This window comes from Camelus dromedarius, chromosome 15, assembly GCF_036321535.1.
Source record: "Camelus dromedarius isolate mCamDro1 chromosome 15, mCamDro1.pat, whole genome shotgun sequence".
Lineage (NCBI taxonomy): Eukaryota > Metazoa > Chordata > Mammalia > Artiodactyla > Camelidae > Camelus > Camelus dromedarius.
The window spans coordinates 56,721,373-56,740,223 of record NC_087450.1 but is presented as its reverse complement, the minus strand read 5'-3'; the positions used below and the strand labels follow the sequence as shown (position 1 = coordinate 56,740,223).

The window sequence follows — 18,851 nt, the reverse complement described above, 5'->3', positions numbered from 1 at the left end:
GAAGGCAGGTGGTGGCTTGGGCCACTGAGGGGCACAGGGGAGCGATGCTGGATATATTCTGAAGGTGAGCATGGTGGGCTGTCTGTCTGAGGGGGTCAGGGAAGGAGGGGACTTGCGTTTTGGCCTGAGCAGCCAGGTAAGCTATGGAGCTGAAGGATGAGCAAAAAGCCCCATTTCAGCAATTTCAAGTGTGAGCTGCTGGTGGGACGGCCACAGGGGCTGAGTCAAGGATTTGGGTGGGCAGGTCTTGAGCCTCAGGGAGAGGTTGCAGGTACAAATTTAGGATATGTGGGCTCAGGGACAGTGGTGAGACTGGAGGAGAGCCTGGGAATGGTGATGGATGGAGGAGGGCACCGAGGTTTGAGCTCTGGGACACGCAACATTCAGAGACCTGGAGGAGACAGAGGGAGCCGGGAGAGGGGGAAACCTCCAGGTCAGGAATCTGGGAAAATGTGTATGTGTTCTCTTTCTCACTCTCACTCACAATCCACATCCATTCCACTGGTAGGCTGGGCCTCATCCTGAATCCAACCTTGCCCACCCTCTCCATCACTGCCTTCCTTGCCCAGGGCACCACTCTTCCCCACTATTCTCCATGTCTGTTAAATTGTGAGTCCAGTCATATATTTTCTCTGCTCGGAGCTCTCCAGTGGTTTCCCATCAAATGCTCAACCCGCACACGTTCCAGGGCCCAAGTGACAGGCCCCACCTCCTGCTCCCCTCTGCTTCCTCTGCTCCAGCCCCACAGTCCCTCCCTAGCCCACCGATCTCGGTCCCATGCAGGCATCTTGTGCCTGCTGTTCCTTCCCTGAGAAATGATCTTGCCCCAGGACATTTGCGTGACTCAATCCCTCCTGTCATCCGAGTTTCACTTCACATGTCACCTCATGTCTCCTTCTCAGAGAGGCCTTATCATTATCGTGGGTAAGACAGCATTGCCCCCTCCCCAGGCCCCTGGGGTGCTGTCCCCTCTTCCCTTTTACCCATCCACTCAGAGCACTACACTCCTGGAAATTATACTGTGTATCTGTTTAAGTCCACCTCCCCATTTAGGATGGAAGCTCTGTGAGATCAGGAATGTTGATCTCAGTCACTTGTGTGTGTCCAGTAGCAGAAAGCTGGCACTCATCCAGGAGATGTTGAAGGAACAGATAAATATTGAATCAGAAGCTGGTGAAGCAAAGCATTTCAGGGAGAGGGACCAATCAACTGAGGTAGCAGCCAAGAGTTGAGTGCAGACTGGTTATTGACCGTTGGCTTTGGGCATGTGTAAGCCATTGGCAACCTTGATGGTGATGTATGAGGAAGCTGGAGACAAGACCGTATTGGGTTATGTGGATGAGAGAGCATGGAGGTGAGGAAACAAGAATGGTGGCAAGTGCAGACAGCTCTTCCAGAACTTTGCTGGGTGGTGGTGGTTCTGGAAGGGGATGTGGGCTCCAGGGAAAGATTTTAAAGACAGGAGATAGAACAGCTTATCTAATCGAATTTTGGCACAGCCCCATGAGTAGGCGTTATGACCCCCATTTTTTCCGATCAGAAAACTGTATCTTAAGAGAGCCCAAGGCTCCACAGCTGGTGCTGGGTGGGGCTGGATGGGAGCACGTCTTCTAAATCAAAGCACAGTGCTCCTTCCTCCAGCTCATCCAATTAAAAAATTTGGACATATAAACCAGAAAATACCTGTAGGAAACGAATGTTGAAAGTATCCAGTCTCCCTAGTTATCCAAGAGGTACAAAATTAATAAATCAAACAGGCACTGTTTTTCTCTATTAAATTAATGATAGCAACCCAAACAATGGCATCCGGTGGAGCTAAGGGTGCCGTGGAACGATGTTTGTCACGTGTCGTTAACGTCATGGTAAGTTGACACGTTTAGACCGCCTGGAAACAGTCTATTTGATGATATGTGTTAGTCGGCTCTGTTTTGCACATTTAGGCTCAGGAAGTTAGGTCCTAGACATAAAGCTGTATATTGCGGAAGTATTTATAAAGGTGCTCATGTGGAAGCAATCCAAGGGTCAACAGTAGATCAACATGGCTAAGCCAGTGATGGCACCTCCGTGTCGTGGGAGGTCACGTGCCCATTAGGAGTGCTGTTTGTGAAGACTGTAAATGTCCCGGAAACAAGACGATGGTGTGATGGTGAGGAAAGCAGACAAGCCCTGAAGTCGTATACTCACGATCACTACAGCTATTTATAACCTGCATGTGGGAGGAGAAAAGACAAATACACAAAAATAGTAGTGCTTCTGTTAGGTTGGTGAGATTAGGGCTGCTTTTGTAGCCACCGCTATATTTCCCAGCAGTCTGTAATGCAATTTAACATTCATAACTTAGATGGTGTTATTTTAAAATTCGTTTACACGCATTTCCGCCGAATGGCCCCACCGTGTCTGTACGAAGCCGCCGCGTGGGGCGCGCGCTGAAGCCTCTTCCGCCCGCCTTGTCGTTGGCAGCGGCCGACCAGGTGCCCCTGATGGAGGACCTGGAGCAGATCTTCCTGCGCTCCTGGCGCGAGTCGCACCTGACGGAGATCCGGCAGTACCAGCAGGCGCCGCCGCAGCCCTTCCCGCCGGCGCCCAGCGCCGTGGCCCCGGTCACCTCGGCGCAGCTGCCCTGGCTGGCCGGCCTGGCCGCCAGCTCCTGCAACGACAGCGTGCACATCATCGAGTGCACCTACTCCCTGGCCGAAGGCCTGTCCGAGATGTTCCGGCTGCTCGTCGAGGGCAAGCTGGCCAAGACCAACTATGTGGTGATCATCTGCGCCTGCCGGAACGCCACCATCGACTCCTGCATCGCTGTCACCGGTGAGGCTGGGCCCGGCCGCTTAGCCGGAGGAAAAGCAGCTGTGTCGATCCCCCGAAGCCCTCCTTGGTGGTTGCCCCTTTTCGTGGCCCAGGGCTCGCAGCAGGTTGGTTAGTAACTGCAATTAGCGCTCAGTAGCCCTTGGTGTGAGCCGCTGGTGCCCTGAGTAGTGTGCTGAGTGAAAATTCCATTCCTCCTCCCATGGAAGGTGAGCAATTCCCACTTCTCTAGAGAGACTGGGGGCAAGTGTGGAGTCTAGATAGACGCGCGGAAACCTGGGTTCCACGTGCACATGGTGATCAGTGGCTTAATGACACTGGCCCTCAGTTCCTTCAACTACCTGATGGAGATAAAAAAATAATGACCTTGGGAGGAAGGTATAGCTCAAGTGGTAGAGCACATGCTTAGCATGCATGAGGCCCTGGGTTCAATCCCCAGTACCTCCTCTAAAAATAAATAAATAAACCTGATTACTTCCCCCCAACCCTTGCAAAGCAAAAACAAAGCAAATAGTCTTTAAAAAAAAAAATGACCTTACGATGTTGTGTGGGTTCATGAGCCAGTTAACTAATTAATTATACAAACACTTATTGAAGCCCTATTGTGTGCAGCCGCGGTTCTGGGGCCTAGGGATATAGGAGGGAAGTCCCTGCTTTCGTGGAGTGTGCGTTCTGGTGGGGATGCAGACAGTGCAGAATGTCCCTGGTGGGAGGGTGAAGGGATGGAGGATTGCAGTTAATGGGGCTGCCTTCTCAGGGGGTCAGGAGGATCTCCCTCACAAGGTGACATTAGAGCAGGGACCTGAGAGAAATGAGGAAGCCAATTATGCTGACACTGGGGGCAGCTTCAGGGGTCCTCAAGACCATGAGGCACTGTCTTGGATGAGCTTGTAGAGGTGGGGAGATGTGGCCTGATTTTGGGTGTGTTTTGACGTTGGTGCCACCAGGGTTTGCTCATGGGTCCTGCGTGGAATGTGGGAGAAGCGAGGGCTCAAGGACCATGCTGATGGTTCTGGCCTGTATGGCTGGAATAACACAATTGCCATCTGTTGAGATGGGAAGAACTGCAGGAAAAGTGTGTGTTTTGTTTTTAAAAAAAACTTTTCCATTGTTTATATGTGGTGGGAAGAACTGGCAGTAAAGTGGCAGTGGAACCAAGTGTTCTCTCTGGCCAGCTAGGCTTCAGCCAGCCAGTGGCCATGGTAAGTAGGCAATTGGATATAAAACCTGCAGTTCAGGGCAGGTTGGGTCTAAAGATTAAGGGCATAGTCAGCATTTATGGGACTTGAAAGCCAAGAAATGGATGCTCTGGCCATCCAGTAAGTGGAGAGTGAAAGAAGAGGTCAGAGGACTAGTCCTGTGAAAGGAAGAGAATGGTGTTTAGGAAGTCAAGGGAAGGATGTGTCAAGAAGGAAGGATGTGTCAAGAAGGAAGAGATGATGAATAGATCAGATGCTACTTCTTCGGTCAAGTTAAGTTGAGGACTGAGAGTCTGTCAACGGGACGGTCCTTGATGACGCTGGCAGCGCAGTCTCTGTGGGGTGGTGGTTGATGAAGGACAAAGGCACCACTGAGTTGGGCTCTAGAGAGAGTGGGTGAAGTAACGAATACAGACAATTATTTTGAGAAGTTTTACCTTAAGAAGAATAGAGAAATGAGACAATAATTGGAGAAGGAATGGGATCAGGGTTTTGTTGGTGGGAAATGCAAGAGCATGTTGGACACTGGGAATGTGCACTGAGGGGAGAAGTGGATGGTGCAGGCGAGAGGAGGCAGTGGTTAGAAGGCAGAGTCCATGAGGTGGGGAGGGGTTGGGCTACAGCGCACAGGTGGACATGTTGGCCCCAGATAGGCACGTGGTGGTTCTGAATGTGCGGAGGATGAGTCAGCACAGTGGGGTTTCTCCAGCCATGTCTGGCAGCTTGGGGACAGGTGTGGAACAGAAGGGGGGTTTGGCCAGTGAGAGTTGGGGCAAGGCTGTTGGGATGGATGCAAAGGAGTGATTATTGATGAACTGGGAATCCCAGTCCAAGAAGGGGCAGGAGGATAGGAAGGGAGTGAAGACAGGGAAATGTCCAGGAGCCTCCATGGACTTGAGAAGACTGGGGAGAATTCCTAGAAGCAGGCAGGTGTCAGAGATGGTTGGAGAGTGGGTGGCTGGAAGTGGAGGTTATAAAAGCAGCATGGTTATCAATGACCAGGACGTCCAGGCCTTGCCCGGGCTGGCAGGTGGGTGACATGGAGAAGAGGACAGCTCCTTGGAAGAGGTCAGATGTACCGAGCACCTTTTATGTGCCAGATCATCCTCTGTGAGCACGTTACCCTGCATAATGACCCATGAATTCATTCTGACAGAGCAGTGCGAAGGCCTAATTCCAACTTCATTTTGTTAGAGAAAAAGAACACAAGAAAATTCTTAAGTCTGGCACTTTCTTAATTAAAGAGTCATGGGTACAAACAGATTTCTCAACTTAGATAAGTCTCTTAGTGAAGATTTTGAAACGTCATTCTTAACACGTTTGCATAATACTCGTGGATCTTCATGGGTCAGCTTGTAAATTTCAGGTGAGTTTTGGCTAATCAGTACACTCACTTCTTTGGCCTCTTATTTAAAAAAAAATACCACAGCTATTACACATTTTAAATCTGAGATATTTGTGTCTTTTAAAATTTATTTTAAAAATTCACGTTGTTCCTCTGCAGAGTCCCAGTTATTGCCCAGCCTTCTTTTATCCTAAACGTCTTCTGCATTTTTCATAAATTCTTTACATTGATTTGAGAAGTATATTCGGTAATAAACCTGGAGCCCCTGCTGTGTCGGGCATTGGGCTGAACGTTTTATAAACGCTGTCCTGTTTTATCATCACAACAGTACTGTGAAGTAGATAGTACCGTTGGCCACGTGTTCCGGATAAGGAAGCTGGGCTGTCCTAGGTTACACAGCTGGTTAAGTGGGGAGAGAGTCAGGTTCCAACGCCAGTACTGGGTGGTCCGTCTTATTATCCCAGCTGTTAAACTGGGCCAGGGTGGTGTGTGCCTTTATTCACGTCACCAGCACGAGCCCCTGCCCTCAGCCAGGCCTGGTGCTGGGCTTGGGGGTGGAGAGAGAGAGAGATGCCGACACAGACCCTGCCATAGGGGAGCTCATGTGCTAATTCTAAGCGAGGGGCCAAGTAAAAGTTGTTTGTTTTCCAGGAAAATACCAAGCCCGGATTCTCTCTGAGAGCCTTCTCACCCCAGCCGAATACCAGAAAGAAGTCAATTACGAGCTGGTTACGGGCAAAGTGGACTCACTGGGAGCCTTTTTCAGCACCCTCTGTCCAGGTAGGCTTGTAGTGAGACAGGTGCAAATTCAGAAATTGACAAGACAGAAGTAAACAAAGACACAAAGAGGGAGGACATCTTGGAGGCCGACCCCCGTGAGCCGCTGAGCCTGGCCTTGATTGACGCGTGCAGCCCGTGAAGGCTGCCCTTCCACTCTCTGTGTTAGCATTGCTGGCGGGTCTCTGGCTGACCAGCTTCCTGCTCTGGCTGTGGCTTCTCTAAGTGGGAGCTGTGTGGTTTCTGTCCTTTGGGGGCGCATGAGGGCCGGTGCCTGGTTCTCTACCTCTCTGGCACTGTCCACCACCACTCCTACCTCCCATCTGCATAGCTTGAAGCTTCTCATTGGCGAAGTGTGTTCTCCGTGCCTCATTCTGTGCATTGTATGCCTTGAGTGCCTATCTCCCTTCTCCTCCTGGCTACTCACCCTTCAGGGCTCACCCCATTTCCTCCCAGAAACCTTCCCTGGCCCCTCCTTCTCCAGGATGGGCTCAGACCCCCACCTCCCGGCCTGTGGCCTCTTGCTCTTTCTTCTGTCCTCACACCGACTGCATCATAATGTAATTTTCTTTAGCACATCTGCCGTCCTGGGCTGTGGACTCCTCGACAGGATGGGCCATCCTGTCTCTGGTCCCCCAGGCCCTGGGTGGTGCCTGATACATGGGAGGTGATGCAAAACCCACATCTGTTATTCTCTCTGTTTTGGGCAGAGGGCGACATTGACATTTTGCTGGACAAATTTCATCAGGAAAATCAAGGCCACATTTCTTCCTCACTTACTGCCGCCTCTGTCACCAAATCAGCATCCCTGGATGTTGCCGGGACACCAGTGTGCACAAGTGAGTGATGCCAGGGAGCTGGCGGCCGAGGTCTGAGCTGGTGAGGCAGCCCCCAGGGGGCCCAGGAGCTGCAAGGGAGCAAAGTTAGAGGTACATCCAGCAGGCAAGGCGTCACCTCAGCATCAAAGTAGACTTAACATCCAATTTTAATTTTCGTCTTTAAGGACAGCAGTCTCATTTTACCCTGAAATGTACGTCTGTACACTTTTCCTGAGATGGCACATTTCTCTGGGTTGATTTCCAGTTTATATGTGCATTGTTAAAATATTTTAATCACTCTAAGTTCCTGAAGAGCTGTTATGGTCTCCTCCTCTTCCAGAGAAGCTGCAGCCTCTTTCAAAGTCCAGTCTCGGCATCAGCTCCCCTGGGAAGCCAAACTTGCCCCTCCAGGTAGAACAGGTCACTGCCTCTCTGCTCCCCGAGCGCTGTTTATCTTTTTATTTTTAAATTAGGAAAGGGGTGTGAAATGACCATCACGGAGTGTAGTCCAGAGCAGGTCCTCAATAAATATTGGTGTTTTCCCCATTCCTCTTCACCTGGTGCACTAGATGGGGGCCCACTGTCTGATTCCCTAGCAGAGGTCCAGGGCTGTAGCCATCTGCGTGCAGGTGTGTCTCACCTTTACGGGGACTCTGGTTCCAGGTTACCATCTGGAGCCTCACCACATCCGGCCCTTCCAGCTGGCCGTGGCCCAGAAGCTCCTCTCCCACGTGTGTTCAATTGCGGATTCCAGCACCCAAAACCTGGACTTGGGGTCTTTCGAGAAGGTGGACTTTCTGATTTGTATTCCGCCCTCCGAAGTGACCTACCAGCAGACTCTGCTCCATGTCTGGCATTCAGGTATGCACTTTTTGGGATGAATGTGGTGTCTGTTTACTTTCAGATTTGGATTTTAACACCATCTTTGCTTCTAAAGTAGACGAGGCAAGTAGTAACACCCCCTTTTCATAGCTCACAAAACGGATGCTCAGGGGAAGTGAATTGTCCATGATTTTAATAACTGTTGACTTGAATTTTCCCTCTGTCCCACTCAAGTCAGTGAACTATGTCCCAATAATCTGGCTTCAACTTAATGTATTTTCCCTGTGCCTTTAAAGGGATTAAACACCAACCACACAGAGAGTCAGTGTCTTCACTCAGGGGATTCACTTTGGAGTCCTCTAACCTACGGTCCGGCATTCGGGCCAGAGATGATTTTGCTTAGGGTGATGGGGAGGGAGACCTTTCCCTTTGCTTCAGTCACACGTGCCTGGGATCAGCTGCTTCCTGAAGCCAGCTTTGTCGTGCCCGCGTGGGCTGCTCTGTGCACCCCACACTGTGGAGCAGGCCCGCCTCCAGGCCCCTCTCCTGCACGACAGTCGTTGGCATGGGGGTCAGCCTCCCTGACTCACCTGCGTCTCCTGCATCCCCGTAGCCTCCGGGCCCAGCACCACGCCTGCCACTTGGGAGGTGCTTGTTGTGTCTGCTGGTGGGTGATGGATTTTCACTGTGTTACAGGGGTTTTACTGGAGCTGGGCTTGGAAGAGGAGCACATGACCAAGCAGAGGGCTGAGCAGTACGTTCTGAAGCTCGATGCCGAGGCGCAGACAAAATTTAAGGCCTTTCTGCAAAACTCCTTTCAGAACCCACACACGCTCTTCGTCCTCATCCACGACCACGCCCACTGGGATCTTGTGAGGTTAGACTGACTTCGCACGTGTCAGGACTGAGCTCTCCCTTCTTTGGGTTAATCTGTATGGATAGTCCTTGGGACTGTGGGCACAAGACTTAAAGAGATGAATGACGTTGGGGGCTTGGCACCTGTGGGAGGATGCTGTGGAGGTATTTTAGACCTTGAGTCTGGAAGTTACCTAAAGCATCATCTAGTGCGGCCTCTGAAAGGTGCCGTCATGGAAACTATGCAAGGGGAGCATCTCGCTCAGCATCACGGGGCTGGCGTGGAGGTGGGAGGGGGTGAGCGGCAGAGCAGTGGGTGCCACAATGGCGCCGGGAAGGGCTCCTGACGGGACTTGCTCGGCCCAGACCCCTTCCTGGTGGAGCCTCACTGGCTCTGGACACCATGGGTCACAGCTGGTGCCCTTCCCAGGGTGATTTTACTTCTCAATTCAAATGAACGTAAATCTAGATGAATTTCAGGTGTTAAGCTTGGAGTCTGGCAGGATTCCTGGTGGTTTCCCAGGATGGGTCATCTCCATGAGCCCGGCCTGGGGTTGTGTGTTTAGACACCGCTGCTGGCACAGATGAGGATGGAAGGAAGATCATGGGTCGGATCTTAGAGGAAGGCTTTGATTTAGCTCAGGGTCAGAAGCTGAGGGCTGGCCAGGGCTGTTAAGCTTCACCTAGGTAAAGGGTTTACAATCAAGTGTCCATGTATGGGCATGGGGGAGTTTGATCATTCTGAATTATGTAGAGAGCTATATGGTGCAGATTCATTTGGGGGGTAGGTTTCTCAGAGTGGCTTCCTGCCACCCAAAAGGTGAAGTACTGATTTTTTTTCTATTCCCCTAGATTTACAGAAGAGAACGCTGAGGCCATTGTCCCACAGAGAAAGGCTGAGATGCGCTTGTCTCCTAGGCCCCTTGTCCAAAATGCTTCCCATTCCTGGTCCTATACTTTTACATTTAGTATAGAATTTATCATTTTATGTCCTCCCTGGATCATTTCAAGGTCAGTAGGACTTAAAATTTAAGGAGGCAGGTGCACGGTCAGATTGGGCCAGGGGAGAAAAGGCGACTCACTGCCAGCTCCAGGGCGAGCATCCCTGTCTGCGGACTGGATGGACTGTGTACCTTGCAGTCAGTTGCTATAGATACTGTTCCCCCAGTCAAGCTTTTAATAAGTCATGAGTATCGGGGGAGTCCCTGATCAGTCCCTGAAGTCCAGTCATTTTTTTTAAATTTTATTTTCCTAGTCACGGGGAGAGCCGTTCAATTGTTGGCAATTTGGGGGGCTTGTTGTCTGTTTATCCAACTGCTTGATCCTCATAAAATTCCGGAACAGGTCTCGTTATTCCACTTACCATTTCTTCTCCCCCTTTTCCTCCCCTCAGTAGCACCGTTCATAATCTCTATTCCCAAAGTGACCCGTCCGTGGGGCTGGTGGACAGATTGCTCAACTGCAGGGAGGTGAAGGAGGCCCCCAACATCGTCACCCTCCACGTGACTTCCTTCCCTTATGCGCTGCAGACGCAGCACACCCTCATCAGCCCTTACAACGAGATCCACTGGCCAGCCTCCTACAGTAACGTGAGTGCCCCTGGGCTGCTGGGCCCGGTGAGCCGCGACCTGGTGCCGGGAAGATTCTGTTCAGTAAAGCTTGGACTGACTAGCCTGGTTGGGGGTCAGTGGGTTCCAGCTCCTTGGATCTTTGATTCTCCCCACAGTTAGATTTAAACCCTCCTTGGTCTCTAGAAACCTTCCTGCAGTGCACTGATTGTCTTAGAACATGAAATGCAATGTGGTTGGTTTGTTTCTCTGGTGACAGAAGCTCCCCGAACAGCATTCTAAACACCTGCTCTCTCGGTGTTGGGCGTAGAGCCCTCTAGAGCTGTGGGGATTCAGGCTCCATGCAGGGTGACGCTAAGTTTGTCTAGAAGCCCTAGAAATGTTCCTGTTTTTCCTACCTCTGCATCCTTAAGCAGCAAGGTTCAAAATCTCCTTCCTCAAACTGAACCCACATCCACAAAACCTGGCAAGTTTTATTTCAGCTTTTCACCTGCCATTTTCTCATCAAAATAGAAGACACCAGTAATTCTGGTAATTTGGGAAATCTGGGTGGTTGGACTCTAGCTAATTACACAAACAATAAAGAGACAGCAAGTTCTGGACTTCTTTGGAGTGTCTCAGAGGCGTCTGAGGAACATCTGAAGGTGTTGATATGTGGCTTCGATCCAGAGTCAGAGGTGGGAACAGCAGTTTGTATGTGGTGCTTACGTGAGCCAGGCAGGCACTGTTTTAAGTGCTTTATCACAAGAGCTCATGTAAGATGCAGGTGCCAGGGGTGACTTCTGACTTACAAACGGGGACAATGAGGCAGAGGGAAATGGGTAAGTCACTTGCCTAAAGCCACGCAGCTAGAACGTTCTGGAGCCCGGGAAGTGAATCAGTCCAGCCAATTCCATGGTCCTCACACTTAGCCACTGTGCTGCTGGAGGGTGAAGCTCGTGCCTTTGTAATTCTAACGGCCTCCCCCAACTTTGCTCTGAAGTTTGATAATCTCTGATGTGGGTTTGGGGGGAATTTTGTCAGTGTGAGTAAAACTGGTTAGATAAAGGCATTTTTTTCTGCTGATTTAACAGCAGCTGAATGCAAGAGAGTTGATTTGTCTATTCCTAAAACCAGCTAAAATTGTTGGAAAGAAGCAATTTTAACAAAGGAAGTTGTGTGTTTAAAAAAAAAAAAAAGACAAAACTGACAAAGGTACTGGGGTCAAATGAACCGAAAAGTCTCAGCTAATGGGGAGGCACCAGCCTTTACACAAGGAGTGCTCTGTGCTCTGGGTCTGCAGAGGAAAAGACATTTATAAAATGTCATCAGAGGGACTGCAGAGTCAGCCCAGTTTCGATCAAGATGCCCTTCCAGCTCTCCTGTGCACCTAGCATGTGACCCTCCCAGTCCCCTCAAATACAATGTGTCCATGACCCACGCGCTTCTCTGTTTTAGGGAGTAGAGCTGTATCATGAGAATAAGAGGTACTTCGGGCTGTCCGAGTTCATCGAGTCCACCCTCTCAGGACATAGCCTCCCCTTGCTCAGATACGACAGCTCCTTTGAGGCCATGGTCACCGCCTTGGGAAAAAGGTACACCTCTCTCTTGAAATTACTGACAATGCTCAGTAGTCAAGTACAAGGTGAGGAATGTGTAGCCAGGGAGTTCTGGGAAGGGGTCCATCTTCCTCCCTTCTTGGGTGACTCAGTCCCCCCCTTAAAGGGACCCTGGTTTCTTTCTCAACCTGCATTTTGTGACAGTGACATCTCTGTTGTGCTATTGCAGAACAACAGAAAATTTTAGAGATAAGAATGGGCAGAAATATGCTGGAATGTTGGATTGCATGTCTGAGACTCGAGGGAGGGCAAGAAAATGGGAGGCAAGATATCAAAAGGCGTAAAGGAAGAGATGGTGACAGTCACAGTCAGCTTCGTGTCCATGTCCGTGTCCTTTGGAATAATCTGCCGAGTGCTTATTTTGCGCCCATCCCCGTTCCAAGAGCCTTACTTTCGTTGTTGTATTTAGTCCTCACGGCCTCTGCGAGCCACTTACTATTACTATTATTCCCATTATGCAAATAAACTGAGGCTCAGAGGGACACCATGGCTTTCTCTCAGGCCACACGTCTAGCAGGTGGCAGACCTGAGTGTGAACCCGGAGTCTGTGCGACTCTACAGCTTGCCTCTTTAACCTTGTCACAGCAGAGCCGGGAGGTAGTTAACAATGACACCATTTTACAGATGGGGAAACTGAGGCTCCGGGAGGTTAAGCACTGACATGTGTGTAGTTTATATACGTTGTAGAGCCGGGCCAAGTTTGGTAGCCTGTCTGTTACAAAACTAAATGGGTGGCTCTGCTGCTCATTGGCGGTGTCGAACAGGCTCTCCCCATGTGGCACCTCATTTTCCTCACTGGCTGGAAAAGGGATCAAAGTAGACATGAGCTTCCCAAACTGTGTTCCAGTGTGCACTGCTACATACTATTAGCTGTTATGCCAACAGGGGTTCCATGGTCATCTGTGTTTGAGAAACCTTACATTTAACAAAGTTCTTTTCCCATGAGGGTTCTCAGGGCCTCCTGTGTGCTTCCTGTGCTGTAAATCTCCAGGAGACGGCTACAGCATGCAGCATCTGGCTCAGTGTTCCCCACGGCACCCTTTGAGAAACTAAATCCCTCTTGGCTCTGTGGTGCTGATGGAGTTAATCAGGGTACTTCTCCACCTCATGCACGGCAGCTGAGCCGTCAGAGCTCACTGAGGGGAGACACCCTCTATGGTTTTACAGTGGGGCTGTGAGAACTGGCCTTGGCCCTGTCTCTGCTTCCCTGCCCAGCTCCCTCGCTTCTCCCCAGGGAGCAGACGTGTGTTGAGTGCTTTGTGAGCTGCAGGCGTTGGGCCTGGACTCTACATTTATTGCCTGAAATCCTCAGAACGGCTCAGTGAGATAGGAGACACTGTTATCCCCATTTGGCAGAGAAAGAGAGACTTGGGTTAGGTCACTTGCCCAAAGTCATGTTGGGGGTTTACAGTGAAGCCAGACCAAATCCTGGTCACTTGACTCCAAAACAATAGACCCACTCAGCCGTACCGAGCCAGGCCTCACAGCTGGCAGGGGGCCAGACCGACCACAGTACCCTACATCCTGGCGCTCTGCTTTCTTAGTTTTACCTTTAGGCAAATCGTTGAACCTGTCTGAACTTCTGTACCTTCATCTGTAGAGCAAACCCACTTTCCTAGTGGCTTCTTATGAGAGTTTCATGAAATAAACACGTGCTGGGTCAGGAACCGCTGTGCACTGAGCGCTCAGGCTCCAAGATCACGCCCCTGCGTTTGAGTCCTGGGTCTGTCAGTTATCGGCTATGAGACTAGGAAAGTTTCTCAGTCCTCTGTGGGGACAATACCTACCTCCTAGGGATATTGGGAGAATTAAATCAATCAACACATCTGAAACATTAAGTGCAGCACCTGGCTCTGCTCTCTCACATTACATGCTCATGTTAGCTACTGCCATCACCATCATCACCACCATCTCCATCACCACCACCATCACCATCATCTCCACCACCATCACTATCACCACTGTTATCATCACCATCACCACCATCATCACCATCACCACCATCATCACCATCACCACCATCATCACCATCAACATCATCTCCATCACCATCACCATCATCTCCATCACTATCATCACCACCATCATCACCATCACCACCATCAACATCATCTCCATCACTATCACCACCATCATCACCATCATCTCCATCACCATCACTGTCACCAGTCCACCATAAGAGTCACCATCACCGTCACCATCACCACCATCCTCCCTCTCCTCTCTCCCCTCTATTAAACTGTAAGTATTGCACAGAGATTGAAATTTACATTTCACTGAGTGGGAAGAGAATGTCAAACTCTGGAATGCTGAGGTGTAGGGAATGATGCAAGCTCCTAGGAGTTGTGTGGAGACGTATGGTAACCACCGTTTCTGAAAACTAAGATTCTTGGTCTTACTGGATGCATTTGGATTTGTAATTCACCTGTCAAATTAGAATCACATTTAGTTACATTTCTAACAACTCATAATACTTGAAATGAATGATATGCCTTTAGGATAGTCCCCGCAAATCTGGGGTGTGTGGTAGCTGCACTTACATTCTGATTACTGGTGGCTCTCTTATTTCGACTGGGAACCTGAGGCAAATTACCTAACTCAAGGAACTATAAATTAAGCTGATGATAGGCATTTATTATTTTTTCTTTTTCTTTTTTTTGGGGGGGGGAGTAATTAGGGTTTTTTTTTAATTTATTTCTCTTTTTTTAATGGAGGTACTGGGGATTGAACCCAGGGCCTCGTGCATGCTAGGTATGCACTCTCCCACTGACCTACACCCTCCCCCTTATTTTTCTCATTCATCTAGTCATTGAACAGATCTTTAGTGAGCAGCTACTATGTGCCAGGTGCTGGCAAGCACGGCAACAACAACAAACCTTTGCTTCTGTTTTCTAGCTGGAAATGACAAAGCAGATTGTGACTTGACTTCTAAGGAAACCTTCTATTTCAGGTTCCAAACAACCAGCTTCAAAAGGCAGCGCCGTTGTTTGTAATCTGAGAGTCGCCTGTGCCCGAGATGGCAGATGTCTTGGTTACTCGTTTGCCCCGGGAAGGCCTCCCTCTCCGCGGAGTGCCCCGGGTGTCTCTGGGGGTCGCAGCCCCGGGTCACGGCGTGGTCTCTCTGTTCGTTGCAGGTTTCCCCGCCTGCACAGCGCGGTGATCAGGACCTTTGTTCTCGTGCAGCACTACGCGGCCGCTATGATGGCCGTGCGCGGCCTCTCACAGATGAAGAACTACACGTCAGTGGAGACGCTGGAGATCACGCAGAACCTCATCAACTCCCCGAAGCAGTGCCCCTGCGGCCACGGGCTCATGGTCCTGCTGCGGGTGCCCTGCTCGCCGCTGGCCGCCGTGGCCTACGAGCGGCTGGCCCACGTGCGGGCGCGTCTGGCCCTGGAGGAGCACTTTGAGATCATCCTGGGCAACCCCAGCTCTGGCATCACTGTCGGGAAGCACTTCTTAAAGCAGCTCAAGGTGGGGACAGGCGGGGTGACAGGGTCCTGGGAGTCCTGGAGGGTGGAGCATGGCAACCAAGGGGAGGGGAGGAGGATGGGGTGGTGACAGACTCATTAACGTGGCCTCTGCCCACCCAGCCACCCCTCCAGCCACCTCTCGGGCCATATCCCTGCCTACATCTTTCGGTCCAGCTGGACCCCATTTACTTATAAATACTGCTCCCCCAAAACGCACTGTCTTGCTGGTTCAAACTTCTGGGCTGTGGCACGCTTTTATTTCTTCCTGGGGGTTCATTTATTCTTGTCCTTTGTTTAACCAAAGCCCATCAGCCTGCAGAATTCAACTCAGTGTCTTTTCTTTCAAGAAGCCTCCCTTCCCTCTACTTGCCTCATAGCCCCAGCATGGGGCAGGTTTGGTTTTCCCTGCCTGTCATCTGGCTCCTCCTCCTGAAGGGCAGGGACCACCCCCACACACCTCAGCCCCCAAACTAGCACAGTACCTGGCCCTGGTTGTTTCTCACTAAACCTACAAAGGATGGAAGATGCCAAAGAGTTAGGGCAAGAGTGTTGAGAGAATAATTGAGCAGAAACCATGAAGGCCCAGCACCACAGTGGAGGGAACACAGCCTAAATATTAGATAGTTGGGAGCGTATACTTTCTCTCAAAGAACAGCTGATATGTGTCGGGCAGTGTCCTGTGTGGCTGGGAATCCCGTGGTGAAGTGACGATATGCTTATTTGCAGCATAAATTTGATAAAAATCAGAGGATGCACTGCGGGGGTTTAAGTCAGGAGGAGGACATCAGGGGCCCCTGAGCTGGGCTAGCTGGGAAGGCAGGCGTCCTATAGCTTTATTTCTTTTTAATTATCTGCAGATGTGGCAGAAAATTGAGGATGCGGAGTGGAGGCCTCAGACGTACTTGGAGCTGGAGGGCCTGCCTTGCATCCTCATCTTCAGTGGGATGGACCCACACGGGGAGTCCTTGCCCAGGTGAGTGGGGCTGTGCTGGCAGGTCCTGAGGAGCCGGCTGCCTGGCCCACAGCGGGGGTGGGGTGGGGGGTTGCCAGGCCGCGCTTCCGCTGCCCAACTCTAGGCGGCACATTCACATCACCACCATCATCACCATCATAGATTTGCATCTTTATGGTGACGGTTTTCCAGCAGATGTGAAGTGTGTCTGAGACAGGGCAGCTCTTCCTCATTCTCAGATGGGCACCCCTAGGGCTCGTGGGGGGTGGGGCGCGGGGGCTGTTGCCAGGCTCTGTGGGTGGACACCCTGTAGCTGATGAAGAAACTGAGGTTTACAGAGATGAAGCCGGTGGGCGGGCTCCAGGGCTGCTGGCTGCTTTCCACTGGGCCGCACGCCGTGCTTCACGAGGGCGCTGCACGCTGCGTGCCCACAGGCCGGGCAGAGGTGGCCCAGGACGTTTGAGCTGGGTGGTTGCTGCTTCACTTGGAGGAATTCTTCCATTCCTCGGCTCCGTAAGGACTAAGACAATGTCTTAATCTATCTTTTTTTTGGTATATTATAGTCAGTTTACAACGTTGTGTCAGTTTCTGGTGCACAGCATAATGCTTCAGTCATATGTGAACACACAGATACTCGTTTTCATATTCTTTTTCACCGTCAGTTACTACAAGATCTTGAATATAGTTCCCTGTGCTGTACAGTATGAACTTGCTGTTTATCTATTTTATAGATAGTAGTTAGTATCTGTAAATCTCAAACTCCCAGTTTATCCCTTCCCATCCCCTTTCCCCCAGGTTTACTGTGTCTGCAAGTCTGTTTCTGTTTCATAGATGAGTTCATTTGTGTCCTCTTTTTCTCTTTTTTTAGATTCCACATATGAGTGATATGTGGTATCTTTCTTTCTCTTTCTGGCTTATTTCACTTAGAATGACAATCTCCAGGTCCATCCATGTTCCTGCAAATTAAATAAGTAAATAAACCTAATTACCTCCTCCCATGAAAAACCAAAATAAATAAACAAAATATCTTAAATTTGAGCGAGGATTTATTGGGTTCCTTCTTTGTATCAGGCACTGGGCTAGACTTCTCTCCTAGCGTTCGCCCCTGGCAACCGTAGTATTACTGTCCTGCTTTATAGGTGAGCAAATGAAAGGTCATTTGCCTTGAGGTCACAGGAGCAGTAAGTTGCAGAGCCCGACTAGAACCCACTTCTGCCTCTCTCCCCGCCAAGTCCTCTGCGGTTTCTCCTCCACAACCCCGAGCCCTGCCCTGGCCTGTCCACCGTGCCCACTCCTCTGTGAATTCCGTTACTCCTTGAGGCGTCTTCCCAGACAGAGTCGTATACAATATGGCGATGCCTTGGTTGCTGTCCCCTCCCTTGCCTGAGGCATGGTCCTGGGCACATTTTAAATGTTGATTGAATAATGAAATGTCCACTTATTACAGATAATCCTCACAATAGTGCACTCAGCTGGTCATTAATATTTATTCCCATCGTTCAGATGAAAAAAATCTGAGCCTCCAAGAAATTGCCCAGCTGACTGAGGGTTCTGTTGCTCGAAGTGGCACAGCTGGGGCTCAAGCCTCATTTTCATCTGACCTGAAAGTCAGTGCTCTTTTGATTCCAGGCAGAACCAGGCTAAACACACAGCAGGTGCCCCCAGAGACTCACAATCAAACAGACTTGGCTGCTAAGGGCTCACGGTGACAAAGTGTGCACCAGTCCTAGGGTGCTGGTCCCCCAGCATGGAGCGGTGCCTCCTCTGTGGAAGGCACTGGATAGACACCTTCTTCTGTGTCCTTCTAGGTCTCTGAGGTACTGTGACCTGCGGCTGATAAACTCCTCCTGCCTGGTGAGGACAGCCCTGGAGCAGGAGCTGGGCCTGGCCGCCTACTTTGTGAGCAACGAGGCTCCACTGGAGAAGGGGGCCCGGAACGAGGCCTTGGAGAGCGACGCGGAGAAGCTGAGCGGCACGGACGAGGACGAGGAACTGGTGACCGAAGGTGAGGGTGGCCGAGCCCTCACCCCGCATGTCCCCGCGCGAGTCTAGACAGCCGTCCCTGCTCGGTGTGACCCGGGAACTGTCTGCTGCTTGCAGCTCCGGGTGAGAATGACCTAGATCGTCTTTGAGGGAAACGGCAAATCCCTCAATGAATTCAGATCCTGCTTTTTTCCCCTAATTTTTGGTGATGTGAGAGAATGGAAATCCCTATCGTTTCTTCCTAGCTCTAGAATTCTTAAAGAATAGGAAGAAGAATTGAGACTTCTTAGGGTTCAAGTTCATGCTCTGTTCGAATTGCTGGTGAAGTTACTGCCAAGTGGAAGACTCCATCACTTATTTCCTCTGTGCGAATTAACGGGACCTGTCCATTATTGGGATTTATGAAAACTGGCCGGTTTCATTTGCAGACATCAAAATCCAACACCATATTTTGCATAGAACACAAACATCAGAGCAGTGCACGGCATTTGGCTATAGTCAACAGCATAGTGAGAAAAAATTAAAAGCTGCTACTACAAACACGCAAAGCGTTTGTGATGTAGCAGAGAGAGAGATTGAAAACCGGGACTCCTCTCCCCTCTCCATCTCTGGCTGTGTGGCTTTGATGGGTCATGTCACCCTTCCCAGCCTCA

General features: G+C 50.4%; 1 protein-coding gene across 4 annotated transcripts in view; it reads left to right on the top strand.

The window, feature by feature from the left end:
• GREB1 (growth regulating estrogen receptor binding 1) overlaps nt 1–18,851 on the top strand; it is a 78,980-nt gene that overhangs the window by 35,969 nt on the left and 24,160 nt on the right. For 3 of the 4 annotated variants that reach the window (XM_031466586.2, XM_064494726.1, XM_064494728.1), the window contains exons 11-20: nt 2,461–2,811; nt 6,004–6,132; nt 6,840–6,968; nt 7,611–7,808; nt 8,466–8,646; nt 10,018–10,213; nt 11,630–11,766; nt 14,925–15,264; nt 16,121–16,236; nt 18,024–18,220. In XM_031466586.2, the coding sequence (XP_031322446.2) occupies nt 2,461–2,811; nt 6,004–6,132; nt 6,840–6,968; nt 7,611–7,808; nt 8,466–8,646; nt 10,018–10,213; nt 11,630–11,766; nt 14,925–15,264; nt 16,121–16,236; nt 18,024–18,220 (1,974 nt within the window). The remainder of the gene's footprint in view (nt 1–2,460; nt 2,812–6,003; nt 6,133–6,839; nt 6,969–7,610; nt 7,809–8,465; nt 8,647–10,017; nt 10,214–11,629; nt 11,767–14,924; nt 15,265–16,120; nt 16,237–18,023; nt 18,221–18,851) is intronic. The other variant, XM_064494727.1, reaches the window with a different exon arrangement.